Source organism: Lithobates pipiens, unplaced genomic scaffold (assembly GCF_037356315.1).
Source record: "Lithobates pipiens isolate NorthernLeopardFrog02 unplaced genomic scaffold, aLitPip1_a1.2 Scaffold_30, whole genome shotgun sequence".
Classification (NCBI taxonomy): Eukaryota; Metazoa; Chordata; class Amphibia; order Anura; family Ranidae; genus Lithobates; species Lithobates pipiens.
In genome coordinates, this window is record NW_027507791.1 from 11,897,804 (window position 1) to 11,922,167 (window position 24,364).

A 24,364-nucleotide genomic window follows, 5' to 3' on the forward strand; every position below is an offset into this window, starting at 1 on the left:
AGCCCTTGTACACACGGTCGGACATTCCGATGGACAATGTCCGATAGGACCGTGTTGTCGGATAATCCGACAGTGTGTGGGCTCCATCGGACTGTTTCCGTCGGAGTATCTGACGGACCAAGTTTTCCAGCTGGGCTATAAAATTTTCCGATAACATGGACTTTGTCCGATCATGTGTAGAGAATTCCAATCAGACAAAGTGGCACGCATGCTCATATCAAATTCCTAGACCAAAGCTATTGGCTACTAGCCTGAACGTAGTCACGTCCTAACGAAATAACGTCATCACGTTAAGTACGATCGGATTTTCTGACAACTTTGTCCAACTGTGTGTATGCAACAGTTTCGGACAAAATCCGACGGATTTGGTTGTCTGAATGTCCGACCGTGTGTACAAGGGCTTAGACCTGTGCTTGCCAACAAGGGTTTCTACACCAAGCCCTAAATTAAATTTTTGCTTGGGGATGAAATACGTATTTTGCTCACTGAGCTGCAACTTAATTTATAACATTTTGTATTTTTGGTTGATATTCTGTCTCTATCATTTAATATACACCTAAGATAAAAATTGTAGACCCTTCATTTCTTCAAACTTACAGAATCTGCAGGGGATCGAATAATTTTTCCCCAATCAGTGGGGCCCATCGCTTATATATTTAAACTGCGTTTGTCCATTCAGAAGGCCAATGGCTTATATCTATGAATTGTTTTATTTTTTCAGTAAGTATTAGACAATCAGAGTTCAGGTGGTTAAAGCGGAGGTCCACCCTAAAGTGGACCTTCCGCTCATCGGAACCCTCCCCCCCTCCGGTGCCACAATCGGCACCTTTCAGGGGGGAGGGGGTGCAGTTACCTGGATAATCCAGGTAACTGCACCCACTTCCGGGACAGCTCTCTGCGGAAAGGGGCGTAACTTACGCCCCTTTCCGCAAGTGCCCGCCCCTTCCCGCAAGTGCCCCGCTGCCTGCTGGGAAACACACAGCTCCCAGAGGCAGCGGGGAGCGGCCTTATTGCGCAGCGCAATTCGCGCATGCGCAGTAGGGAACCGGGAAATGAAGCCGAAAGGCTCCATTTCCTGATTCCCATACCCAAGATGGCGGCGGCAGGACCCGACAGACGACCTAGTGATCGGCTTCGGGTGCCGACATCGCGGGCGCGCTGGACAGGTAAGTGTCACTATTTTAAAAGTCAGCGGCTGCAGTATTTGTAGCTGCTGGCTTTAAAAAAAAAAAAAAAAAAAACGGTGGACTCCCGCTTTAAAGGCCAACGCCACCCAAAGCATACATAAAATTCTAAATATTTCAGTGTTTTTTTTTTCCCCTGCTGTGAAGTCGTTTTTGGCACATAATCCAACCCTCAGATGCCAACCCTCCATGTACGTTGTCTGTTTTGAATGGAGCTGGCATGTAAATGTATTTTTCTTTTTATATAAAAAATATAATAAATATCAATATAATTTTTTTTCTTTCCTTCAGGTTACTTTCAGACTATTTGGTATAATAATAACCATACAAATTTCTATTTATACAAATGTAGAAATTCAGCAGCGGGGCGGAGTTTGGCGAATACCTGGCGTCACACACAGGGAGGCTGCAGTTCCCGGGTCCGGCGCAGCCGCAAGTCACCAACATAAACTGCATGGACAAAACTGGCTGCTTGTGTGGCAATGATAGGGTGAGGAAAACCGTTCATGACTTAAACTTTGTGTGCCTGAGAAGACCCTTTAATTCCTGTTATTGGGCTCATGCCAGAAAAATACAAGCTTCCATTTTTTTTTTCCTTTTATTTCAAAGGTGCAGCAAGAAATATGTTCAGCTTTGCTGCAGAACTTGGGGAACAAATGTCCCGAGGTGTCCTGTACCAAGCCTCTCAAGCCGATTGGACATTGCTGCGGTATTTGCGGTAGGTGGTCCTACAGCATCTTAATGGAAACTGTAAAGTAAATCTGCAGTTATGTATATTATTTTAAAGCGTGGATATAATATCTTCTCTCTCGCTATATCTACAGTGGATATAAAAAGTCTACACATCCCTGTTAAAATGTCAGCTTTCTGTAGAAAAAATGAGACAAAGGTAAATAATTTCAGAACTTTTTCCACTTTTAATGTGACCAATAAATTGTACAACTCAATTGAACAACAAACTGAAGTCTTTTAGGTGAAGGGAACTAAAAAAAAAAAAAAAAAAAAAAATATTTGTTACATAAGTGTGCACACCCTTACACTAATACTTTGTTAAAGCACCTTTTGTTTTTATTACAGCCCTCAGACTTTTTGGGTATGAGTCTATCAGCATGACACATCTTGACTTGGCAATTTTTGCCCACTCTTCTTTGCAAAAACACTCCAAATCTTTCAGATTGCCGAGGGCATCTCCCGTGCACAGTCCTCTTCAGATCACCCCACAGATTTTCAATGGGATTCAGGTCTGGGCCATTCCAAAACTTGAATCTTCTTCTGGTGAAGCCATTCCTTTGTTGATTTGAATGTATACTTTGGGTCGTTATTCTGAAAGCAGAAGCCTGAAGGTTTTGTTCTAATATGTACTGGTATTTGGAACTGTTTATAATTCCCTCTACCTTGACTAAGGCCCCTGTTCCAGCTGAAGAAAAACAGCCCCAAAGCATGAAGCTGCCACCACCATGCTTCACAGTTGGTATGGTGTTCTTTTGGTGATGTGTAGTGTTGTTTTTGTGCCAAACATATCTTTTAGAATTATGGCCAAAAAGTTCAACGCTTTATTAGACCATAACACATTTTGCCACATGCTTTTGGGAGACTTCAGATGTATTTTTACAAAATTTATCCAGGCTTGAATGTTTTTCTTGGTAAGAAAAGTCTTCCATCTTGACACTCTACCCCATAGCCCAGACAAATGAAGAACACGGGAGATTGGTGTACCACACAGCTAGTACTTGCCAGATATTCCTGGTATGTTGTGCCGTATTTTCTCCACTTGATGATGACTGTCTTCACTGTGTTTTATGGTATATCCAATGCCTTGGAAAATCTTTTGTACCCTCCTCCTGACTGATACCTTTTAACAACAAGGTCCCTCTGATGCTTTGGAAGCTCTCTGCGGACCATGGCTTTTTCCCTCTGCTGTAGGATGCGACTAAGAAAATGTCAGGAAAGACCTACTAGAACAGCCCCCCCCCCCCCAAAAAAAATAATAATAATTCAGTTTGTTGTTTAACTGAGTTGTACAGTTTGTAGGGCATATTAAAGGTGGAAAAAGTTCTGAAATGATTTATCTTTGTAACATTATTTTACATCACAAAAACCTGACATTTTAACAGGGGTGTGTAGACTTTTTATATCTTTATTATATATCTTTTTTATATCTTTAATATTTTTATAGTGTGTGTGTATGTGTATGAACACACACATATATATATATATATATATATATATATATATATATATATATAATATTTTTTTTTTATTTATTTTTTAAAGGATAAGTTCACCTTTTATAAAAAAAAAATAGGGAGCATCAATGATCACAGGTAGTTTATTAAGAAATACAAGATGACCGCCACAATGGGCAGTCAGTACTTTTAGTTTTCCATGCACAGAACTGAATGACACGTTCTTTGCAGATTGTGACAAAGAGCGGGAGAGAAGATCACCCCTCTGCTGGTCACAACAGGGAGCTGGGGGGTGTGGGGCCAGTGGATTTGTAACATGTTACACCCTGACTATAGGTATAATGTGTAACGTGTTACAAAAGGTGAACTTATCTTTTAACCATTCCGGGAAGGTTTTACCCCCTTCATGACCAGGCCATTTTGTGCTACTTTAGCTGCCAATTGTGCGGTCATGCAACACTATGCACAAACAACTTTTATAAAAAAAAAAAAAAAAATCACACAAATAGAGCTTTCTTTTGGTGGTATTTTATCACAACTGTATTTTTTATTTTCTATTACATGAACATAAAAAATATAAAAACAATATTTTTTACTTTCGGTTATAAAACACAATAAAAAAAAAGAAAAGAAAAACATTTCTTCATACATTTTGGCCATAATGTATTCTGCTACAAGTCATTGTTTAAAAAAAAATCCCATTAAGTGTATATTGATTGGTTTGTGTGAATGTTATAACATCTACAAACTATGGTACATACAGTATACTGGAATTTTTTTTGGTATACTAATGGTGATGATCGGGGACTTATAATGGGACTGCATTAGTGTGGCAGGCAATCTGACACTAACTGATGCCAGGGGGACTGACTAACTGCCACTGACCTCACCAGTGACACTAATACAGTGATCAGCGCTAATAATATGCACTGTCACTGTACTAATGACATTGGCTGGGAAGTCGTTAACATCTCAGGTAATTAAGGGGTTAAACGTATGCCTACCTAATCTGTAATGCATGTAAAGTGTGCTGACTTTTACTAAAGATCTCTTTGTTTCTTATCCCTGCTTTTCACAGAGATTGTTCCTCTGTACAGAGTCCTTTATGGTTTGTCAACACAGGGCTCTGGGCTGTCATTGCACACAGCTATACAATTACAACGGGTGTCAAGGGCGGGTGGGGGGGACGATTCTTTGGCCATGTCTGTTGACCTGCGTTGATCTGTAGTTAGCAATGCAGGCTCAAAGCAAGGGCACATTGGGGTTAATCTTATAAATGCAAATAGGCTGTTCACTTTGCAAGTAAGTTGCAAGAAAATTTCCTCAGAGCTTAGTAATGTGGTGCAATGTCATTTTGCAAAGAAAAACCGATCACATACCAGGAATGAAAAAAAAAGAAAGAAAAAAAAAAAAAGCCCTTTTTGCTTGTACAGGACGTCATTTGATGATGGAATATTCCCTTACAAAGTGCAACTCTACTTGCAAAGTGAACAGTCTATTTTCTTTTAAGTAAATCAACCACATAAATTGTTTGTTTTCTATGTGCCCTGTTAGCACCATAATGCTGGCTTGAGGTGTGTTGCTGCAATTATGCACATCATTATCCCTATTGAAGTGTATTGTGTTGCATAGAGTTGAATAAAGTGTCATTTTGTGACACCTAAAGTTCTAAAAAAACGGAAACCATGCGACACATTGCACCATGCCTACACAACGCACACCAGTGAGCATGTGTTATATGAAGCATAACACATACCAGCTGGTGTCAGCGAGCCCTTAAAGATCAACTAGAGCCCAGGGAAAATATGCCCCCTTTATGTATGTGTCAGCAAACCTCCCCCCCCCCCCAAAAAAAAAAATCGATAGCTAATCTGCATGCTCACCCCCTAACCACCCAGCTCAAATCCTGTCTCTCCCCCTCCAAGCACAACCCCCCCCCCCCCCCCACACTCACTCTAAACCCCCTTTCCAGTACAATTTCCCCTCCCCAATCCCCTGTCCTAGCACAAATTCCCCCTGTCCTAGCACAAATACCCCCCAATCACTCCTACTAACAGAACCCCCCACCCCCCCACAAAAAAAGCATTCCTAGCACACCTTCCCAAATCTGCCCTACTAGAACAATTCTTAACCCCTGCCAGCCCCCCCCCCCCCCCCCCCCAAATGCCCTGGGTGCAAAATCAAACAACTGCTGTAGCCTGTCTCCAGAGACCCAACAACAGTGCAGAGGAGGTGAAGCCAGGCTGTACACCACATGACACCTCGGCCTGATAGTCACTGCTCTCTGCATGTCGGCAATCAGGAAAAAGAAATGAAAATTGGAATTTGCATATTAACAGAAGCAATGTTTAGTCTGCTTAGTCTGCTGTAATTTGGGGGAAAAGAATAGGTTTTAAAACAGTAATTTTCATACTTTATAAGTAAAATCCTTTATTCTGTTGGCTCCAGGTGCCATTATTGCGCTGGAATACACGTCAGAATTTGACTTGGAGACGTACCGCAGCCGACTCATTCACAGCTTCCTCAGCCTGGTATAGTGTACTTGTAACTAATTTCTTTTAGCCTCTTTTAGTGTGCTTAGTTTAGAAAAAAAAATCTCTCTAGGGTGACCATATACAGGTCAATGTATTGCTATTTGTGACCAAGGACAGGGCAACAATGTCTTGCTATTGGTGACCATAGACAGAGCAAGATTTCACTCTGGGTGACCATACACAGGATAAGGTCTCACTATCAATGACTACACACAAGGTAACGTCTCTGTATGGGTGGCCAAAGACAGGGCAACAATGTGCCGCTATAGGTGACCATAGACAGAGCAAGATTTCACTATATGAGACCATACACAGGACAAGGTCTCGCTATTGGTGACCAAGGACAGTTTTTGCTATAGGTGACCAAAGTCTGGGCAACAACATCCTACTATGGGTGACTATAGACAGGACAATGTCTCACTATGGGAAACCATAGACAGGACAATGTCCCGCTATGGGTGACCAAGGACAGGGCAATAACGTCCTGCTATGGGTGACCATAGACAGCACAGGGTCTCGCTATGGATGAATATAGACAGGACAATGTCTCCCTATGGGTGACCAAGGACAGGAAAACAGAATTCCGCTATGGGTGACCATAGACAGGACAAGGTCTCGCTATGGGTGACCATAGACAGGACAAGGTCTCGCTATGGGTGACCATAGACAGGACAAGGTCTCGCTATGGGTGACCATAGACAGGACAAGGTCTCGCTATGGGTGACCATAGACAGGACAAGGTCTCGCTATGGATGACCATAGACAGGACAAGGTCTCGCTATGGGTGACCATAGACAGGACAAGGTCTCGCTATGGGTGACCATAGACAGGACAAGGTCTCGCTATAGGTGACCATAGACAGGACAAGGTCTTGCTATGGATGACTGCACATAGGAAAAGGTCCCGCTATGGGTGACCTTAGACAAGGCATGGTTTTGCTATGGGTGACCAAAGACAGGGCAATGTCTCGTTATGGGTGACCAAGGAAGGCAACAACATCTCATTATGGGTGACCAATAACAGAGCACCAACATCCTGCTGTGGGTGACCATAGATGAGACAAGGACTTGCTATGGATGACCATAGACTGGGCATTGTCTTGCTATGAGTGGCCATAAAAAGGAGGAGGTCTCGCTATGGGCAACTAGAGGAGAGGGCAAGGTAGCCAATCGCTTCTTATTTCAGATTGCTCAATTAAGCTCTGGCAAAAAAAAAAAAAAACCTGGAAGCTGGTTTCTATGCAGAGCTGCACCAGATTCTGCACTCTCCAGTTTTAGTAAATCAACTCCAATGTCCCTTCATGGGCGACCATAGACAATGCTTCAAGGCAATGTCCTGCTATGGATGACCATAGACAGGGCCATGTTTCACAGTGGGTGACCATAGACAAGGCAACATCTTAGCATGGTTGATCATAGAGAGGGCAATGTCACACTGTGAATTATATGAAGTGAGACCTCTGCTGGTTGTTACAATTGTAACAGAGGTCTGTAACTTGTGGCTTGTAGTTTTTTTAATGTAAAGGGCTGTTGAAACGACCCATTGAAATTGAATCCAATCAAATAGGCCCTTGCACCTCATAGTCATTGGTAAACTTAAGGGTGGTTGTTCAGCATGTGACCAGTTTCCCCACCAAAACAGCTGTACTTGCTCCACACGATACTGGGCGAAGTGTTGCACAGCATCCTGTGAATCATATGAGAGAACTAAAGCCTGATGAAATATGGAAGAAAACAATGAGATTCTTTATTTTCTGGGTTGTGTGGGTAAATGGATGTAGGTGGAAAAATAAGCAAGGTACACTTAAGCCCCTATTTACTTCCTCCTCTCCCACAGTATTGTAAACCTTGTAAGAAGTGAAGCACGCAAGATGGAGAATTGAGGAGATTCACTATCTGGTATAACTTCTGTGTATTCTGCTGGGAAAACTTTTGAGAAATTTCAGTTACCGTATATACCGTATATACTCGAGTATAGGCCGACCCGAATATAAGCCGAGGCCCCCAATTTACCCCCAAAAAAACTGGCAAACTTATTGACTCGTGTATAAGCCGAGGGTGAGACATGCCTGTCCATCCCTGTGTGTGTGTCCGTCCATCCCTGTGTGTCCGTCCATCCCTGTGTGTCCGTCCATCCCTGTGTGTCCGTCCATCCCTGTGTGTCCGTCCATCCCTGTGTGTCCGTCCATCCATCCCTGTGTGTGTGTGTGTCCATCCATCCATCCATCCCTGTGTGTGTGTGTCTCCATCCATCCATCCATCCATCCCTGTGTGTGTGTGTCTCCATCCATCCATCCATCCATGTGTGTGTGTCTCCATCCATCCATCCATCCATCCCTGTGTGTGTCTCCATCCATGTGTGTGTGTGTGTGTGTGTGTGTGTGTGTGTGTGTGTGTGTGTCCAGCCTACCTTTGTCCCGAGCCTCCGTCCCGTGCCTTGCCTCCGTCCCGTGCCGTGCCTTGCCTCCTTGCATCCGTCCCGTGTCGTGCCTTGCCTTGCCCCCGTCCCGTCCCGTCCCGTGCCGTGCCGTCCCGTGCCCTCTTCGTCGGCGGCCATTGTAAAGTTCAAAAGCTGCGCCGCCGCCTTCGCCTGTGATAGGCGGAACACTGAATTTCCCAGCAGCCTGTGTTCCGCCTATCACAGACGTCGTATCATCCTCGTCCGTAGTACGAGGATGATACGATGTCCGTGATAGGCGGAACACAGGCTGCTGGGAAATTCAGTGTTCCGCCTATCACAGGCGAAGGCGGAGCCGGAGGCGCGGCTTTTGAATAGAATGGCCGCTGTCTGTCTGCTCGACACGCTGATCGAGCGGGCAGACAGCGATGACTCGAGTATAAGCCGAGGGGGGCACTTTCAGCCTCAAAAAAGAGGCTGAAAATCTCGGCTTATACTCGAGTATATACGGTACTCGAGTATAGGCCGACCCGAATATAAGCCGAGGCCCCCAATTTACCCCCAAAAAAACTGGCAAACTTATTGACTCGTGTATAAGCCGAGGGTAAGACATGCCTGTCCATCCCTGTGTGTGTGTCCGTCCATCCCTGTGTGTCCGTCCATTCCTGTGTGTCCGTCCATCCATCCCTGTGTGTGTGTGTGTCCATCCATCCATCCATCCCTGTGTGTGTGTGTCTCCATCCATCCATCCATCCATCCCTGTGTGTGTGTGTCTCCATCCATCCATCCATCCCTGTGTGTGTGTGTATCCATCCGTGTGTGTGTGTGTGTGTGTGTGTGTGTGTGTGTGTGTGTGTGTGTGTGTGTCCAGCCTACCTGTGTCCCGAGCCTTTGTCCCGAGCCTCCGTCCCGTGCCGAGCCTCCTTGCCTCCGTGCCTCGCCGCCGTGCCTTGCCTCCGTCCCGTCCCGTCCCGTCCCGTGCCTTGCCTTGCCTCCGTCCCGTGCCCTCTTCGTTCGTCGGCGCCTCGGCGGCCATTGTAAAATTCAAAAGCTGCGCCGCCGCCTTCGCCTGTGATAGGCGGAACACTGAATTTCCCAGCAGCCTGTGTTCCGCCTATCACGTACATCGTATCATCCTCGTCCGTAGTACGAGGATGATACGAAGTCCGTGATAGGCGGAACACAGGCTGCTGGGAAATTCAGTGTTCCGCCTATCACAGGCGAAGGCGGAGCCGGAGGCGCGGCTTTTGAACTATAGAATGGCCGCTGTCTGTCTGCTCGACACGCTGATCGAGCGGGCAGACAGCGATGACTCGAGTATAAGCCGAGGGGGGGCACTTTCAGCCTCAAAAAAGAGGCTGAAAATCTCGGCTTATACTCGAGTATATACGGTACCTGGTTATCACATCTCTGTGCTGTGTAGAGTTCTAGGAGTATAGAAATGTCAACGGCCATTGATAAGCCATCAGTGAACATTGGCAAAGTAATGTATAGCTAACCCTAAAAAATTAATCTACTGTAGCTCAGGGGTGTCCAAACTTTTTTCATAGAGGGCCAGATTTGATGAAGTGAACATGCGTGAGGGCCGACCATTCTGCCCGACATTCTTTGAACCATTAAAATTCAGTCTGAGGGTGTCCATCCGAGGACCAATACACTGCCCAGCAACAATTCTCTTGCCTTTGTCACGCTCGTTCCCGACACACAGACGAATGCTCTGCTCTTTAGGGGTACAGTTAATTCTTAATGGTACCCCACACATTGGAAAACGTGGGGTGCTTTTGGTGCAGTGCAATTTAAAAAGAAAAAAGCTTGGGGACTTCTTTCCCTGCATTTTTGTGGGTAGAGAAGCCCTTTGAAATGAATGGGCTGCCCTACACGCAGCCACACAGTTGTGAACCAAGGGCTTGTTCACATGTCAGGTTGGAGGGGCAGTAAAACTACATAGTTAAGCTGTTTTTACCACCCCCAACTTCTCCCCCTTTAGCTGCAGAGGGAGCAGCTGGGGGTGTACACATGCTGTGGCTGCAGCTGGAGGTATACCTAGGGTGAATAGGCCTGCACTGCAACTACCCTGCAACTGTGTGGATTGCACAGTTGAGGTATAGTGATGCTGCATTTACGGGTTTAAAACAGGTGGTGAGGAGGCAACATAATGCCTCTTTACTACCTTTCAAATGCCTCTCAAAAGCGATCTGTGCATAGATTGCTTTGCAGAGGAGCAGCAGTCCTGGCTGCTATCACACACAAGCCCTACAAAAGCAGTTCTGATGGTACAAGAATATGGGGGGGGGGGGGGGGTCTGGATTAAAAAGTAGCATACACACAGACACATGCACACACACACATACAGACACATGCATGCACACACATACATACAGACACATGCATACATGCACACACATACAGACACATGCACACACATACATACAGACACATGCATACACATACATACAGACACATACATACAAACACACACATACAGACACATGCACACGCATATACATTCATACAGACATACATACAGACACATGCATACACATACATACATACACATACATGCATATCACCCTAGGGCAACACTACAAAATGCCCAACCATTTTCTGAGTCTTCCTATGGTGAATAAGAGTTCTTAGCCATTGCACCACAGGCCAAAATGAAAAATAAAAAACGTGGGTAGGTTTAGGACTTCTGTCTTGATTGCAGTTTGTGGACCTGTTGGGAGATGGTCACTTGGACAGGGAAGTGAGAGAGTGGGTTACTCCACTAGGTGCTCTACCCAAAACCTTCCCATCCACGTACACCTTCCTCTTCTCATTATACCTTGGCTGATCTTCTGCCATTTTTGAGGCACGCATCTGCCCTTATTAACTGATGAGCATCCATTAATCATTAGGGTAGATCTCAAGACAGGGTTGAGAATGAAAACAATCTGTTTCATTCTTGCACATCTACAGGGGCATTGTGTAAAAAAAATTAAAATAAAATAAAACTAAAGAGGTTCCGATGTTTTATCCACAGGCTAAATATTCTGAGGTGAAATTGGCAATTTCTAAAGTGCAGCCTTTAGTATCAGTGATGGGTGGAAAGTCTCTTAGCTCTGAGCCAAGGATTCAGGTTGTGTGCATTGATGAGAAGACGGGGTCGAATGCTGGAATGGATGCCTTGCAGCTGGGAAATGACATCATGGAAGATATTCAAAGTCATGGTAAGTGTATAAGAAATGTTGACTAAATTACATATAGGGGGCGCTATTTATCAGAAAAATTATTAACGTGATTAATTCCACTATCGCTAATAATCAGTAATGTTTTACCACTAATCAAAAAATACCATTTGTACAGTGATCCATGATAAACGCCACTAAATATTAATATTTAAAAGAACACACAAAAAAAAAAAAACTCGTGCAACGACACCCTGGTGACAGCAATTGTTACCAAAAATAATAATCATAAAGCCCTTGTAATCCAGTGTCCCAGTTTATAAATCCTTTAAACGTGTTGTGATTGCCACACACGAAACAATGACAGATATTGATATAAGAAATGTTGCCTTAGAGTAGGACTCAACATGAAACTCTACCTAACACAGGCCCTCCAAAATGCTCCACTCCATAAGGTACATCATACTCCACTTCTAGCTCTGAAGTATGGGGACTGTCATAGATGATCTCTTTAGAATGCTAGCTCATTGGCTGTCAGAAAAATACAGAGGGCATGACCAACTAAGTGTAGCTGTTTTTTAAAAATAAAGGGTTGAAAGTAATCATGCACTCACATGTAGGCGTATCAACATGGTGGTAAGCATAGGCTTCTGGGTTAATCCAATGGGGATACACTGATATGTTTACCACCACATGCAGATGTACAGTGAATCTGGAAAGTATTCACAGCTCTTCACTTTTTCCACATTTTGTTATGTTACAGCCTTATTCCAAAATTGATTACCTTCAATATTTTCCTCCAGATTCTACAAACAATACCCCATATTGACCATGTGAAAGAAGTTTGAAATCTTTTCAAATTTATTAAAAATAAAAAACGAAAAAAAAATCCCATGTACATAAGTATTCACAGCCTTTGCTCAATACTTTGTTAAAGTGCCTTTGGCACCAATTTCAGCCTCAAGTCTTTTTGAATCTGAGGCTACAAGCTTGGCACACCTATTTTTGGGCAGTTTCTCTCATTCTTCTTTGCAAGACCTCTCAAGCTCCATAAGGTTGGATGGGGAGTCTCTGTGCGCAGCCATTTTCAGATCTCTCTGATTCAATCGGGTTCAAGTCTGGGCTCTAGCACTCAAGGACATTCAATGAGTTGTCCTGTAGCCACTCCTTTGTTATCTTGGCTGTGTGCTTAGGGTCGTTGTTCTGTTTGAAGATGAACCTTCACCACAGTCTGAGCTCCAGAGCGCACTTGAGCAGGTTTTCATCAAGGATGTCTCTACATTGCTGCATTAATCCTGACAAGTCTCCCAGTTCCTGCCACTGAAAAACATCCCCACAGCATGATGCTGCCACCACCATGCTTCACTGTAGGGATGGTATTGGCCAGGTGATGAGCGGTGCCTGGTTTCCTCCAAACATGACACTTGCCATTCATGACAAAAAGTTCAATCTTTGTTTCATCAGACCAGCAAATTTTGTTTCTCTTGGTATGAGAGTCCTTCCGGTGCCTTTTGACAAACTCCAGGCAGGCTGCCATGTGCCCATGGCTCCTAGTCACTCTACCATACAGGCCTGATTGGTGGAGTGCTACAGAGATAGTTGTTTTGGAAGGTTCTCCTCTCTGCACAGAGAAATGCTGGAGCTGTCAGAGTGAACATCAGGTTCTTGGTCACCTCCCTGACTAAGGCCCTTCACCCCTAATCACTCAGTTTGGCCAGGAGGCCCGCTCTAGGAAGAGTCCTGGTGGTTCCAAACTTCTTCCATTTACAGATGATGGAGGCCACTGTGCTCATTGGGACCTCCAATGCTGCAGAAATGTTTCTGTACCCTTCCCCAGATCTGTGCCGCCATACAATCCTGTCTCGGAGGTCTCCAGACAATTCATTGGACTTCATGGCTTGGTTTTAGCTCTGAAATTCCCTGTTAACTGTGGGACCTTATATAGACAGGTGTGTGCCTTTCCAAATCATGTCCAATCAACTTAGTTTACCACAAGTCCAATCAAGTTGTAGAGACAGCTCAAAGATGATCAGTGGAAACAGGATGCACCTGAGCTCAATTTTGAGTGTCACGGCAAATTCTGTGAATACTTAGGCCCCTTTCACACTGGGGCGGTGCGGGCGTCGGCGGTAAAGCTCAGCTCAGCTTTTTTTTACTTGCAGTATGCGACCGCTAGCAGGGTGGTTTTAACCCATGCCGAAAAAGGGTTAAAACCGCCCACAAAGTGCCCCTGCAGCGCCGCTTTGCCAGCAGTATAGCCGTGCTGCCCCATTAATTTCAATGGGTAGGAGCGGTTTAGGAGCAGTGAATACACCGCTCCAAAGATGTGGCTAGCAGGACTTTTTTCACCGTCCTGCTAGAGCACCGCTCCAGTGTGAAGGCCCTCCAGCTTTCACACTGGAGTGAAAGGGGGCAGATTTTTTCAGGCATTATACAGGCGCTATTTTTAGTGCGGTAGCGCCTGAAAAAGCCCCAGTGTGAAAGGGGCCTTATGTACATGTGATTTGTTTCGAATTTGCAAAGCTTTCAAACCAACTTCTTTCACGTTGCCATTATGGGGTATTGATTTTAGAATGTTGGGAAAAATAAAATCTATTTTGGAATAAGGCTGTAACATAACAAAATGTGGAAAGAGTGAAGCGCTGTCAATACTTTCCTGGAATCACTGTACCTACCCTTACAGAGGCACATATGAGTGCATGATTTAACCCATTATTTTTGATAAATATCTACACTTAGGTGGTCAGCCCTCTGTATTTTTCTTTCTTCTGCGTACATGATTCCAGAGGTTAATCTCAACTCAGCATAAGGGGGAGCTGCAAGCCAGCTCACCAGTTACTGTTCATTTACATTGGACTTTTTTTTAGAGGCCCCTTGCTTAAGTGGTCCCCAGCTGATTGCACCATATGCGCATGCACATGTTCAGCGTGCATACCTGACACACTGCAGCCCCCACCTGCAGGATGTTGTTCCCTGCTAGCCACTTACAAGGCTGAAAACCCAGCACCCGCCGAAGCATACTGGGGAGTAATGATGAGCTCCGGCGCGTTTGCATACCCCACGTGCAGAGCCCGCCAGGAGGTCGACACTGCGCTGCGCTAATCACAGGCAGTGAGACATTGTCCGATGCGCAGCTGCCGAGATCGGGAAATGTCTCACTGCCTGTGATTAGCGCAGCACAGTGCTGACATCCTGGCGGGCTCTGCACGTGCCGTATGCGAATACGCCGGAGCTCATCCTTATTGGGGAGAAGATAGCAGCAGGCTATGGAGTAGGTCAGTCATGTTGGAGTGTCTGAAAACACATCTCCAATTTGGTTGGAGATGGGTTAGGGTCCCCATTCCCCTTCTCTCCGGGACTCTTAGAAAGGTCTCTTATCACCAGTATATAGATGTTACAGGTAGATGGCCATGTGACTGAGTTGCTGGTGTCATGATATAAGTGATGTGTCACTTGATATAGTCCTATAGCTCAGCCTTTCTCAAACTTTTTTATTCAAGAGGAACCCTTCAAGTAAATTTCAGACTTTGGGGAATCCCTTCTAAAGCCAATTCCTTAAAGATCAGAAGCAAAAATTCACCTTTTGTCGTGGTGGGCACAATGCCTCCCTTATAGACCACTAGTGTCATGCAGTTGGCTCTGCCAATTGGCATAGGCTCCAGACCTATGCAGGCACCATCACATGGGAAGTCAATCGGCCACAGCTCAAGGAACCCTTAACAAACTTTGGCGGAACCCTAGGATTCCACAGAACCCCAGTTGAGAAAGGCTGCTATAGATTGTCAACAGCTAGAAAAAGAAATGTGTTTTTTCTCTGCAAACAGCAATTTTCAAGTCTCGCCACAGATTCCCAATTTGATTTAGGTCTGGACTTTGACTTGGCCATTCTAATACATGAATATGCTTTGATCTAAACCATTCCATTGTAACTCTGGCTGTATATTTAGGGTCGTTGTCCTGCTGGGAGGTGAACCTCCACCCCAGTCTCAAGTCTTTTGCAGACTCTTAACAGGTTTCTTCTAAGATTGCCCTGTATTTGGCTCCGTCCATCTTCCCATGAACTCTGACTAGCTCTCCTGTCCCTGCTGAAGAAAAGCATTCCCACAACATGATGCTGCCACCACCATGTTTCATAGTGGGGGTGGTGTGTTCAGGGTGATGCGCTCTGTTTTCCGCCACACATAGCACTTTGGTTTTAGGCTGAAAAGTTCCATTTTGGTCTCATCTGACCAGAGCACCTTCTTCCACCTGTTTGCTGTGTCCCCCACATGGCTTCTCACAAACTGCAAACGGGACTTCTTATGGCTTACATTCAACAATAGCTTTCTTCTTGCCACTCTTCCATAAAGGGCAGATTTGTGGAGAACACGACTATTAGTTGTCCTGTGGACAGATTCTCCCCCCTGAGCTGTGGATCTCTGCAGCTCCTCCAGAGTTACCATGGGGCTCTTGGCTGTTTCTCTGATGAATGCTCTCCTGGCCCGGCCTGTCAGTTTAGGTGGACGGCCATGTCTTGGTAGGTTTTCAGTTGTGCCATACTCTTTCCATTTTCAGATGATGGATTGAACAGATCTCTGTGAGATGTTCAAAGCTTGAGATATTTATTTTTTTTTTTGAGTATTTTGTATAACCTAAACCTGCTTTAACCACTGGAGATCCGCGCTATAGCCGAATGACGGCTACAGCGTGGACCTGCTTTGCCGGGACTACGTCTATTGACGTTGTCCCGTGAGTGAGCGGTCAGCGCGCTCTGTGATCAGCGAGTCTGAGACTCGCCTGATAACGGATCGGAGCAAGGGGTCGATCCCGACCCCTTACCACACGTGATCAGCTGTCAGCCAATGACAGCTGATCATGTGACACAACAGAGCCGGTAATCGGCTATTTTTCCTTACAGCGCGAGGAGAAAAAAAAAGCCGATCACTGGCGGCCGTGAGAGGGACTTCAGTCCCGATCACGGCCAGCTCATCAGTGCCCACCTGCCCCCTGCCAGTGCCACCTAAATATTAAAAAAGTGCCACCTATCAGTGCCCACAATCTGCCTCAACAGTGCTACATATCTGTGCCCATCAGTGTCATCTACCAGTGCCGCCCATCAGTCCCATCTATCAGTGCCACCTATCAGTGCCCATCAGTCCCATCTATCAGTGGTACCTATCAGTGCCCCTTAGTGCCACCCATCCGTGCCACCTATCAGTGCCATCTTATCTGTGCCCATCTTTGCCCATCAGTACTGCCTTATCTGTGCCGCCTTAGCTGTGCCTATCAGTGCCCACCAGTGCCACCTCATCAGCGCATTTCAATGAAGGAGAAAAATGACCTGTTTGCAAAATTTTATAACAAACTATTAAACGTGATTTTTTATTTTGCATCTTTTTTTGTTTGTTTAGCAAAAAATAAAACTCCCAGCTGTAATTATATACCATCAAAAGAAAGCTCTAATTGTGGGAAAAAAATGATAAAAATTTCATTTGGGTACAGTGTTATATGGCCGCGCAATTGTCATTCAAAGTGCATCAGCGCTGAAAGCTGAAAATTGGTCTGGGCAGGAGGGGGGTTTAGGTGCCCAGTAAGCAAGTGGTTAAACTTCTCCACAACTTTATCCTTGACCTGTCAGGTGTGTTCCTTGGTCTTCATGATGCTGTTTTTTCTCTAACAAACCTCTGAGAGCTTCACAGAACAGCTGTATTTATACTGAGATTAAATGACACACAGGTGGATTCTATTTATGAATTATGTGACTTCTGAAGGCAATTGGTTCCATTAGATTTTAGTCAGGGATATCAGAGTAAAGGGGGCCGAATACAAATGCATGCCGCATTCAGATATTTATTAGTACATTATTAAGAAAACCACTTATTTTCCTTCCACTTCACAATTATGGGCCACTTTGTGTTGGTCTATCACATAAAATCACCATAAGATACATTTATAATTTTTGGTTGTAACATGACAAAATGTGGAAAATTTGAGTTGCTTGAGTGAGTTGCCTCTGTGAGAAACAGATCTTTACCAGAAAATAGTGAACTGATAAATAAGATAAAGTGGCCCGTAGTAATAAGTTAAATGTATGTTTGAATTTTATGATGGCATAAGTTTATTCTTCAATACAGGCCAATCATTTGGCATTACAAAGGCAGAAATTGACTTTTCCATTGGCGCCTCTACCAGCACCCAGAAAGGATCTCTGTCTGCTCTCGGCATCACTGGAATAATCCTGGGTATTGTGCTTTTAGTGTCACTGCTTGGCCTGGCCTACTACCTGCACAGGATGGATGCCTTCAGGTAAATGGAGGGAATTTGGGATGTAGAGTTGGTTAGTCACGGTCTCCAATATTGCTCAATATTTCTCTTTGTGGCGTTTCATTTGAAAGCAAGTACTCAAAGCTTCCCCCCGTAACGCATATATCAGTCAGGTTGGCTTTAAAGTACTAGGGCAAAATTTTTTCCCCCACAAGGTAGGAATATAACCCCGTCAGAGAGAAATATTATATATATATATATATATATATATATATATATATATATATATTTCTATCTGCATCCCGTTGTGGAGATTTACCTTCACTTCCTGCCCCATAGCAAAAACAGGAAGTGAAAGGAGATCCCCGCAAACTATGGGAATTCCTTGGGGCCCCCCAAATAGTGACCCCATTGGTAGACTTCCCCTCATTTTTTTTTTTGGGGGGGGGGGGGGGGGGGGACAGCCCAAAATTTGAGATTTTCTTTTACTTTCAAAGATGGTAAACAGGAATATAAAATAAGGTGCACCACCCTAACGGGGACACAGACAGCAATAAACACCTGACAGGTGTTCTAATCCCTTTCCACTCTATTTAAAACAGATAAAAATATGTTTTGGCTTTAGTTATACTTTAACCACCTGCGGACCGCAATAAGTATATATACATTGTGGTTTGCAAGTGGTTTACCGGGGTAATAGCTGAAGCAATCAGCAACCAGAGCAACGTCATGACATCACTTCTGATCTAGGGTGGAAGCAAACATTTTTATTTTAAAGGTAGAGGAGAGATTTGGGATCTTATTGACCCCAGATCTCTCCATGTTTACATTCCTTGTAATAGGAATAAAAGGAGAGGGGGGGGGGGGGGGGTGCTGGAGGAGAGGGAATGACCCCTCCCTCTGCTTCTAAGGCCTGATTCACACCTATGCATTTTTAGTACTTTTTTGCAGATTTGGACTACAGTCCATTTAACATAGTTTCCTATGGAACACGTTCTGTAGTGCAAATCTGTAAAATAAGCCTAAAAGCGATTCAGCGGCTAATTAGCCGATCTGATTGCTTTTATGAAAAAGCAAATCACTAGTTGAGAAAAAATAATAATTTATGCTGGGGTTATGGCTGATGGCTTCAGTCATAACCCCGGTAAACCACTTCAAAGCCACGTGCGTGTGTATGTATGTATGTATGTGTGTGTATGTGTATGTATATGTATATGTATATATATATATGTATATATATATATATATATATATATATATATATATATATATATATATATATATATATATATATATATATATATATATATATATATATATATTGCGATCTTGGAGTAGTAACTCATAGTGCGAGTGTGCAAGACCTCATCTCTCTCTCTCTCTCTCTCTCTCTCTCTCTTTTTTTAAATTTTTTTTTATAGATTAGCTGATACTCGATTCTTTTGGTTCCGTCGGAATATATCTCGTTTGGAGGAGGATGTGTCAGTGGAGGACGGGGGGTTTAGTAACCCAGTTTTCGAGCCCACAGCAGAAAATGAGGTGAGATGTGCGATATTGGTAGATAGGAGAATAATGTTAAATATTATTTATTATAGAACTTGTTTCTTCATGCCTGCGCAGTATGTTTGAGCCACGTGACCCAAATAGAAACCTTTCAAATGTTGCACTTGGGCCGGGGGGGGGAGGAACGGACTGCTGACATATGGAATGCCTCGTTTATGTAAGCATTCCGTAGACGTGTATACAGACTCCATGGCCCTATGTACATTTTGAATATTTTCAAAAGAAAAGAGATTTCAAACTTCTTTCTAGGCTTAGGTCTGATTCACTCTTATGCAGTTTGCTTTTGATCCGTTTCTGCTGTGCTTTTTTTTTTTAAGCTCAATTTGTTGTTGGGCAGATTACCACTTCCTGCCCGCACTATAACCGAAAGACTGCTACAATGCAGGCTTAGTTTGCCAGGATGGCATCCATGGATGCCCTCCCACGATCACACGGCACGCTCTGATCCTTTGGACTCAGCTTATCGCATATCTTGTGTTAAACTCAGGCAAACTACGGCCCTCCAGCTGTTACGGAGCTACGCATCCCATGAGCCATTGTAAAACTCTGACATTCACAGACATGACTAGGCATGATGGGAATTGTAGTTTCTGCACAACTGGATGGCCATAGTTTGAAGACCCCTTTGTTAAAGGGACCTTGGCACTAATTACTAGTATCCTGTTAACAGTGCTACCTATCAGTGGAGGAGGAAAAATTACCAGTTTGCAAAATTTTCTAACATACTATGAAAATGTATATATTTATTTTTCAAAATTTTTGGTCTTCTTTAGTTTGTTTAGCAAAAAATAAATGACCCAGTGGTGCTTAACCTCCCTGGCGGTATGATTATTTCAGATTTTAGGTGCTGAAAGCGGTACAGTTATTTTGCATGGAAATTTGGCGTTTTATATTGTAGGCCTGTAATTCTTAGAAATAATTCACTTAAATCCGTCCAAACCAGAGACTAGCAGACATCCCGGGTATGATAAAATTTGAACTATGAAATCATAAATTATAATATATAGATATATAATAAAATAAATAACTATAAAAAATAATATAATAAAAATTATTCAATAATGTAATCAAATCAAAAACACTGAAATATGCTGAGTTGCAGAATTGTCGCTGTCATTACTTTTAGTGTTTGATGACGAATTTCCCCACGAATTACTATTGCTCAATTCTGTGAGTGATTCTAATTTATTATGTTTTCTAGCTGGTCTATAACCACTTTTGATGTAAACAGACACTTTTTGGTTGCTATGGACAAGCTCCAGTTTCCAGGCATAAAGAACAGTATTTATAATATAAAAAACTGTATGCAGGACACTGGACAAACCGGATGTGTAATTATTTGATACAGTACTGTAATCTGTAAGATTATAGTATACTGTGTATTTAACTTTTTGAATTTGGCGCCGAACTCCGTCCCTGTGCGTTGCAACGCTCGCGGGGAACGGAGCTCGGCCCTGTGACAGATCGAGCGGAGGACAGCTCGCAGATCACAGCGGGGGGACATCGCTGGGTCCAGGGGACAAGGTAAGTAAACCTCTCCATGGATACGGCGATGCGGTCCCGAGTCTGGCTCGGGAATACCGCTTATGGTATTTAAATCTTACCCCGAGCCAGACAGGCTACAAACCACATACAGAAAGCTATTGTTGTGTGAACTAAATGATTTAAAAAAAAAAAATCTGGGTACAGTGTTGCATGAAGGTGCAATTGTAATTCAAACTGTGACAGCGCTGAAAATTGGTTTGGGAAGGGGGTAGACGTGCGCAGTAGGCAAGTAGTGTTTAAAAAAAAAAAAAAAAAAACAACAACATGCTTTTCTGCAGCATCTCCATTGAAGCCTTTTCACCTTTTCATCCAAGAACGCACTGTTTTGCATAAAAAAAAAAAGTCCATTACAGTTTACAAATATACAGCGACTGGAGGAAGGGGGGGGAAGCATATATGTAAACGTGTTCCATAGGAAACCACGTTAAATGGACTGTAATGCGTTTCAACAAAAAGCACCAAAACACATAGGTGGGAACCCAGGCCTTAGAGTTGTCCTGGCTATGTTTGAACATCTATCAGGTTTTCTTTTTGGCTGTTTGTGCCCCATTGGGGAGATTTCTGTTCTGGAGACACAACAGGAAGTAAGAGGAAATCATCTCTGCCAGTTGTCACCGAAACAGGTCTTCCCATTGGAAGGTTTCCTCAGGTCCTGTTGTGGCTACGGCTGTAAAATGTTGGATTCCCCCCACGTCACCGACAAAGGAAAAGGCATAATGGGCTAGTATGCACCGCATACTAGCTCATTATGAAATACTTACTTTAGAACGAGGCCCCGACATCTGGCCCGATCCACATCGAGGGGGCCGACATGTTACCTCTGCGTTTCTTCCGGGTATCGCGGCTCCGGTGCTGTGAGTGGCCGGAGCCACGATAGCGTCACTCCTGCGCATGCGCGCGGGAGATTTCTCGCTGGCAGGGTCCGACGTCTGCCAGACTTTCAGCCAAGAATCCCCTGTGCGTATGCGCCGCTGCAGTCAGCGGTGCATTGCGAGGGAAATATCTCCTAAACCGTACAGGTTTAGGAGATATTTTTTTACCTACAGGTAAGCCTTATTATAGGCTTTCCTGTAGGTAAAAGTCCCAAAATTGATTATACAACCACTTTAAGAAATAAAAATTGAGGGCAGCAACTTGTTTAAAAAAAAATTGGGACAGGGACCCGTTTAGCATCCCCTTTTCTTTTAACAACACTCTGTATACGTCTGGGGACTGAGACCAGCTGCTGGAGTTTTGGGAGAGCACTGTTGTCCCATTCTTGCCTGATATAGGATTCTAGCTCCACAGTCCTGGGTCGTCTTTGTCGTATTTTTTGCAAAAGGTTTTATTAACATGCAATCCGACAGATAAAGAACAATATCTAGAAGGTTACAGTACATAATAGGTCAAATGAGACCAAACACGAAAGAAAAATGAAATCGCTCTAGTCACATATACAGCGTCCCTAGATAGGGAATGGTCAATTGACATTGTGCAAAAAATAAAAAATACAGGAGGTACATTGTTCATTTCAGGGAACAAAAGTGCCCAACATAGGATTGGGCTTGCCTTCTTTGTCGTATTTTTCATTTCATGATGCACCAAATATTTTCAGTTGGTGAAAGGTCTGGACTGGAGGCAGGTCAGTTATGCACCCGGCCTCTCCTACTACAAAGCCATGCTGTCATGTCATAGATGCAGTATGTAGTTTAGCACAGTCTTATTGAAATATGGAAAGCCTTCTGAAATTATTTGCCAATTTTTAGACAGATTGGCAAACCCTCTGACTCTTTAAGATGCTCATTTTACCCAATGATGTTACGGATCCGTTTCCAATTTAGTTGCAAAATATTCTTTTAGCTCTTCTTTGCTACCAACTTTTTTTTTTTTTTTAAGGTGTACTGCTGCTGCCCTCCATGTCAAAATTACTTGATTTTATTCACAGTTAAACCTAAAATGATTGCATTCTGTTGTGTACACAGCATCCCAACTTTTTTGGAAGTGGGGTTGTACTTCAGTTTGAACTTTGTCTCAGTTTTTTTTTTTTTCTTGTAGGCTAACCCAAGACTGCAAACTAAATTTAAGGAAGGTTCCTCCGAAAGTGCATTCCAGTTCTCCAATCCTTTATATGATGGCAACATCGAAGCGTGAGGCTGGGTTCACACTACCTTCACATGCGGCACACAGCAGGGGTCTGGCGCGTCCTCGTTCACAGTTTCAGGTCTGATTTCAGCCAGAATGTTTGGCTGAATTCAGACCTGAAATGGAACAAGACAGACACACACACACACGGCTCCTGTGCAAATTTGCAGCGGAGATATGTAAACCCGCTCTATAGAGAGCCGATCAGTCTCCTGCTATTGCAAATTGGATGCAGAGGAATCCATAACCAATTCGCAATAGTGTGAACCCAGCCTAAAGCATTGGTTAAAAAGAGATTTACCAAGACAAGTCTGTACAAGATAATTCTTACCAAGAAAACTTTGGACTGCTAAAGACAATGGCCACTGTGATGCTGTTGCTGTACTTGGAGAGCGGAGACCTTTCTGTGACTACAAGGAGATATGTCGGGGGACATGGAGTGTGTGCTGTAATAGTTTAGCTCTCACACCTCGTACACCCCCCCCCCCCCCCTCCCCTATGGACTAGAGCAGTTCATACATTTCTCCTATGTGCCCCTACTTATTATGCAATAACTTTGTCATGGCTAAAGATAAAATACACAAATCTTTTTTCCATTGCAAAAAGCATCCTTTTGGTGATACGGTCTTGCAAAAATGAATCTTCTATTCTATAGCTAAAAAAAGAACCAAAAATGCATGTTTTTATCTCTTTTGATCAGTGTTTAAAAACAAAAAAAAACTCTATATAAAAAGTGTACATTTTATTCTTTAATTTATCTTAAGATAACACTACAATTATGATTTCAATACAAAGCATTGCAAATATATTTACAAACGAAATAAATATTTTTTTAATGCAACACTTTAGGTATTTGCCTATAATTCAGGGTCTATGAATATCAAGCCTATGTCCTGTACTGTACAGGTAAAATAAAAAACGTTTAAACATTAATGGTTAGGGAAAACGAACAAAAAAATAAGGTAACAGTTGATGAAAAAAGGGGCAGCTGGAGTGGATTAGGATTAAGAGGGGTTTAAAAAAAAAAAAAAAAAAAAAGTATTTTTGATTTACGGTAAAATCCATTTGTATGAGTTCATTGACAGACACAGCGCTCCATTATTCAGAACCATAGGGTTATATTGCCCCCTACAGGAGTAAGAAACTAGGCAGAAAAAAAAAGACTAGGCTACGCCTATGAGCAGTCCTTGCTGATATACACCCACCTCTCTGCTATACGCCTTCCGTTTAGTAACAAGCTGTTTCAGAAACATCAAAACTCTTTAGGGGGGTGTCTGTCAATGAACGCAGAGAAATGGATTTTTACGGAAAGTCAAAAATCCCATTTTCTCTTTCATTGACAGACACAGCGCTCCATTATTCAGAACCACAGGGACGTCCCAAAGCAGTGCAATACATGAGGGGCGGGAGCCAATCAGGTAACA

The 24,364-nt window shown here is 43.5% G+C and overlaps 1 protein-coding gene across 2 annotated transcripts in view; it reads left to right on the plus strand.

The window, feature by feature from the left end:
- Positions 1 to 23,781, plus strand: part of AMN (amnion associated transmembrane protein) — a 94,232-nt gene extending 70,451 nt beyond the window's left edge. Inside the window, exons 6-12 of one of the 2 annotated variants that reach the window (XM_077463710.1) lie at positions 1,537 to 1,674; positions 1,794 to 1,902; positions 5,819 to 5,901; positions 11,324 to 11,510; positions 17,582 to 17,753; positions 19,133 to 19,250; positions 22,854 to 23,781. In XM_077463710.1, coding sequence (XP_077319836.1) covers positions 1,537 to 1,674; positions 1,794 to 1,902; positions 5,819 to 5,901; positions 11,324 to 11,510; positions 17,582 to 17,753; positions 19,133 to 19,250; positions 22,854 to 22,949 — 903 coding nt within the window. In that variant the 3' untranslated portion in view covers positions 22,950 to 23,781. The remainder of the gene's footprint in view (positions 1 to 1,536; positions 1,675 to 1,793; positions 1,903 to 5,818; positions 5,902 to 11,323; positions 11,511 to 17,581; positions 17,754 to 19,132; positions 19,251 to 22,853) is intronic. The other variant, XM_077463711.1, reaches the window with a different exon arrangement.
- Positions 23,782 to 24,364: the final 583 nt, after the last annotated feature.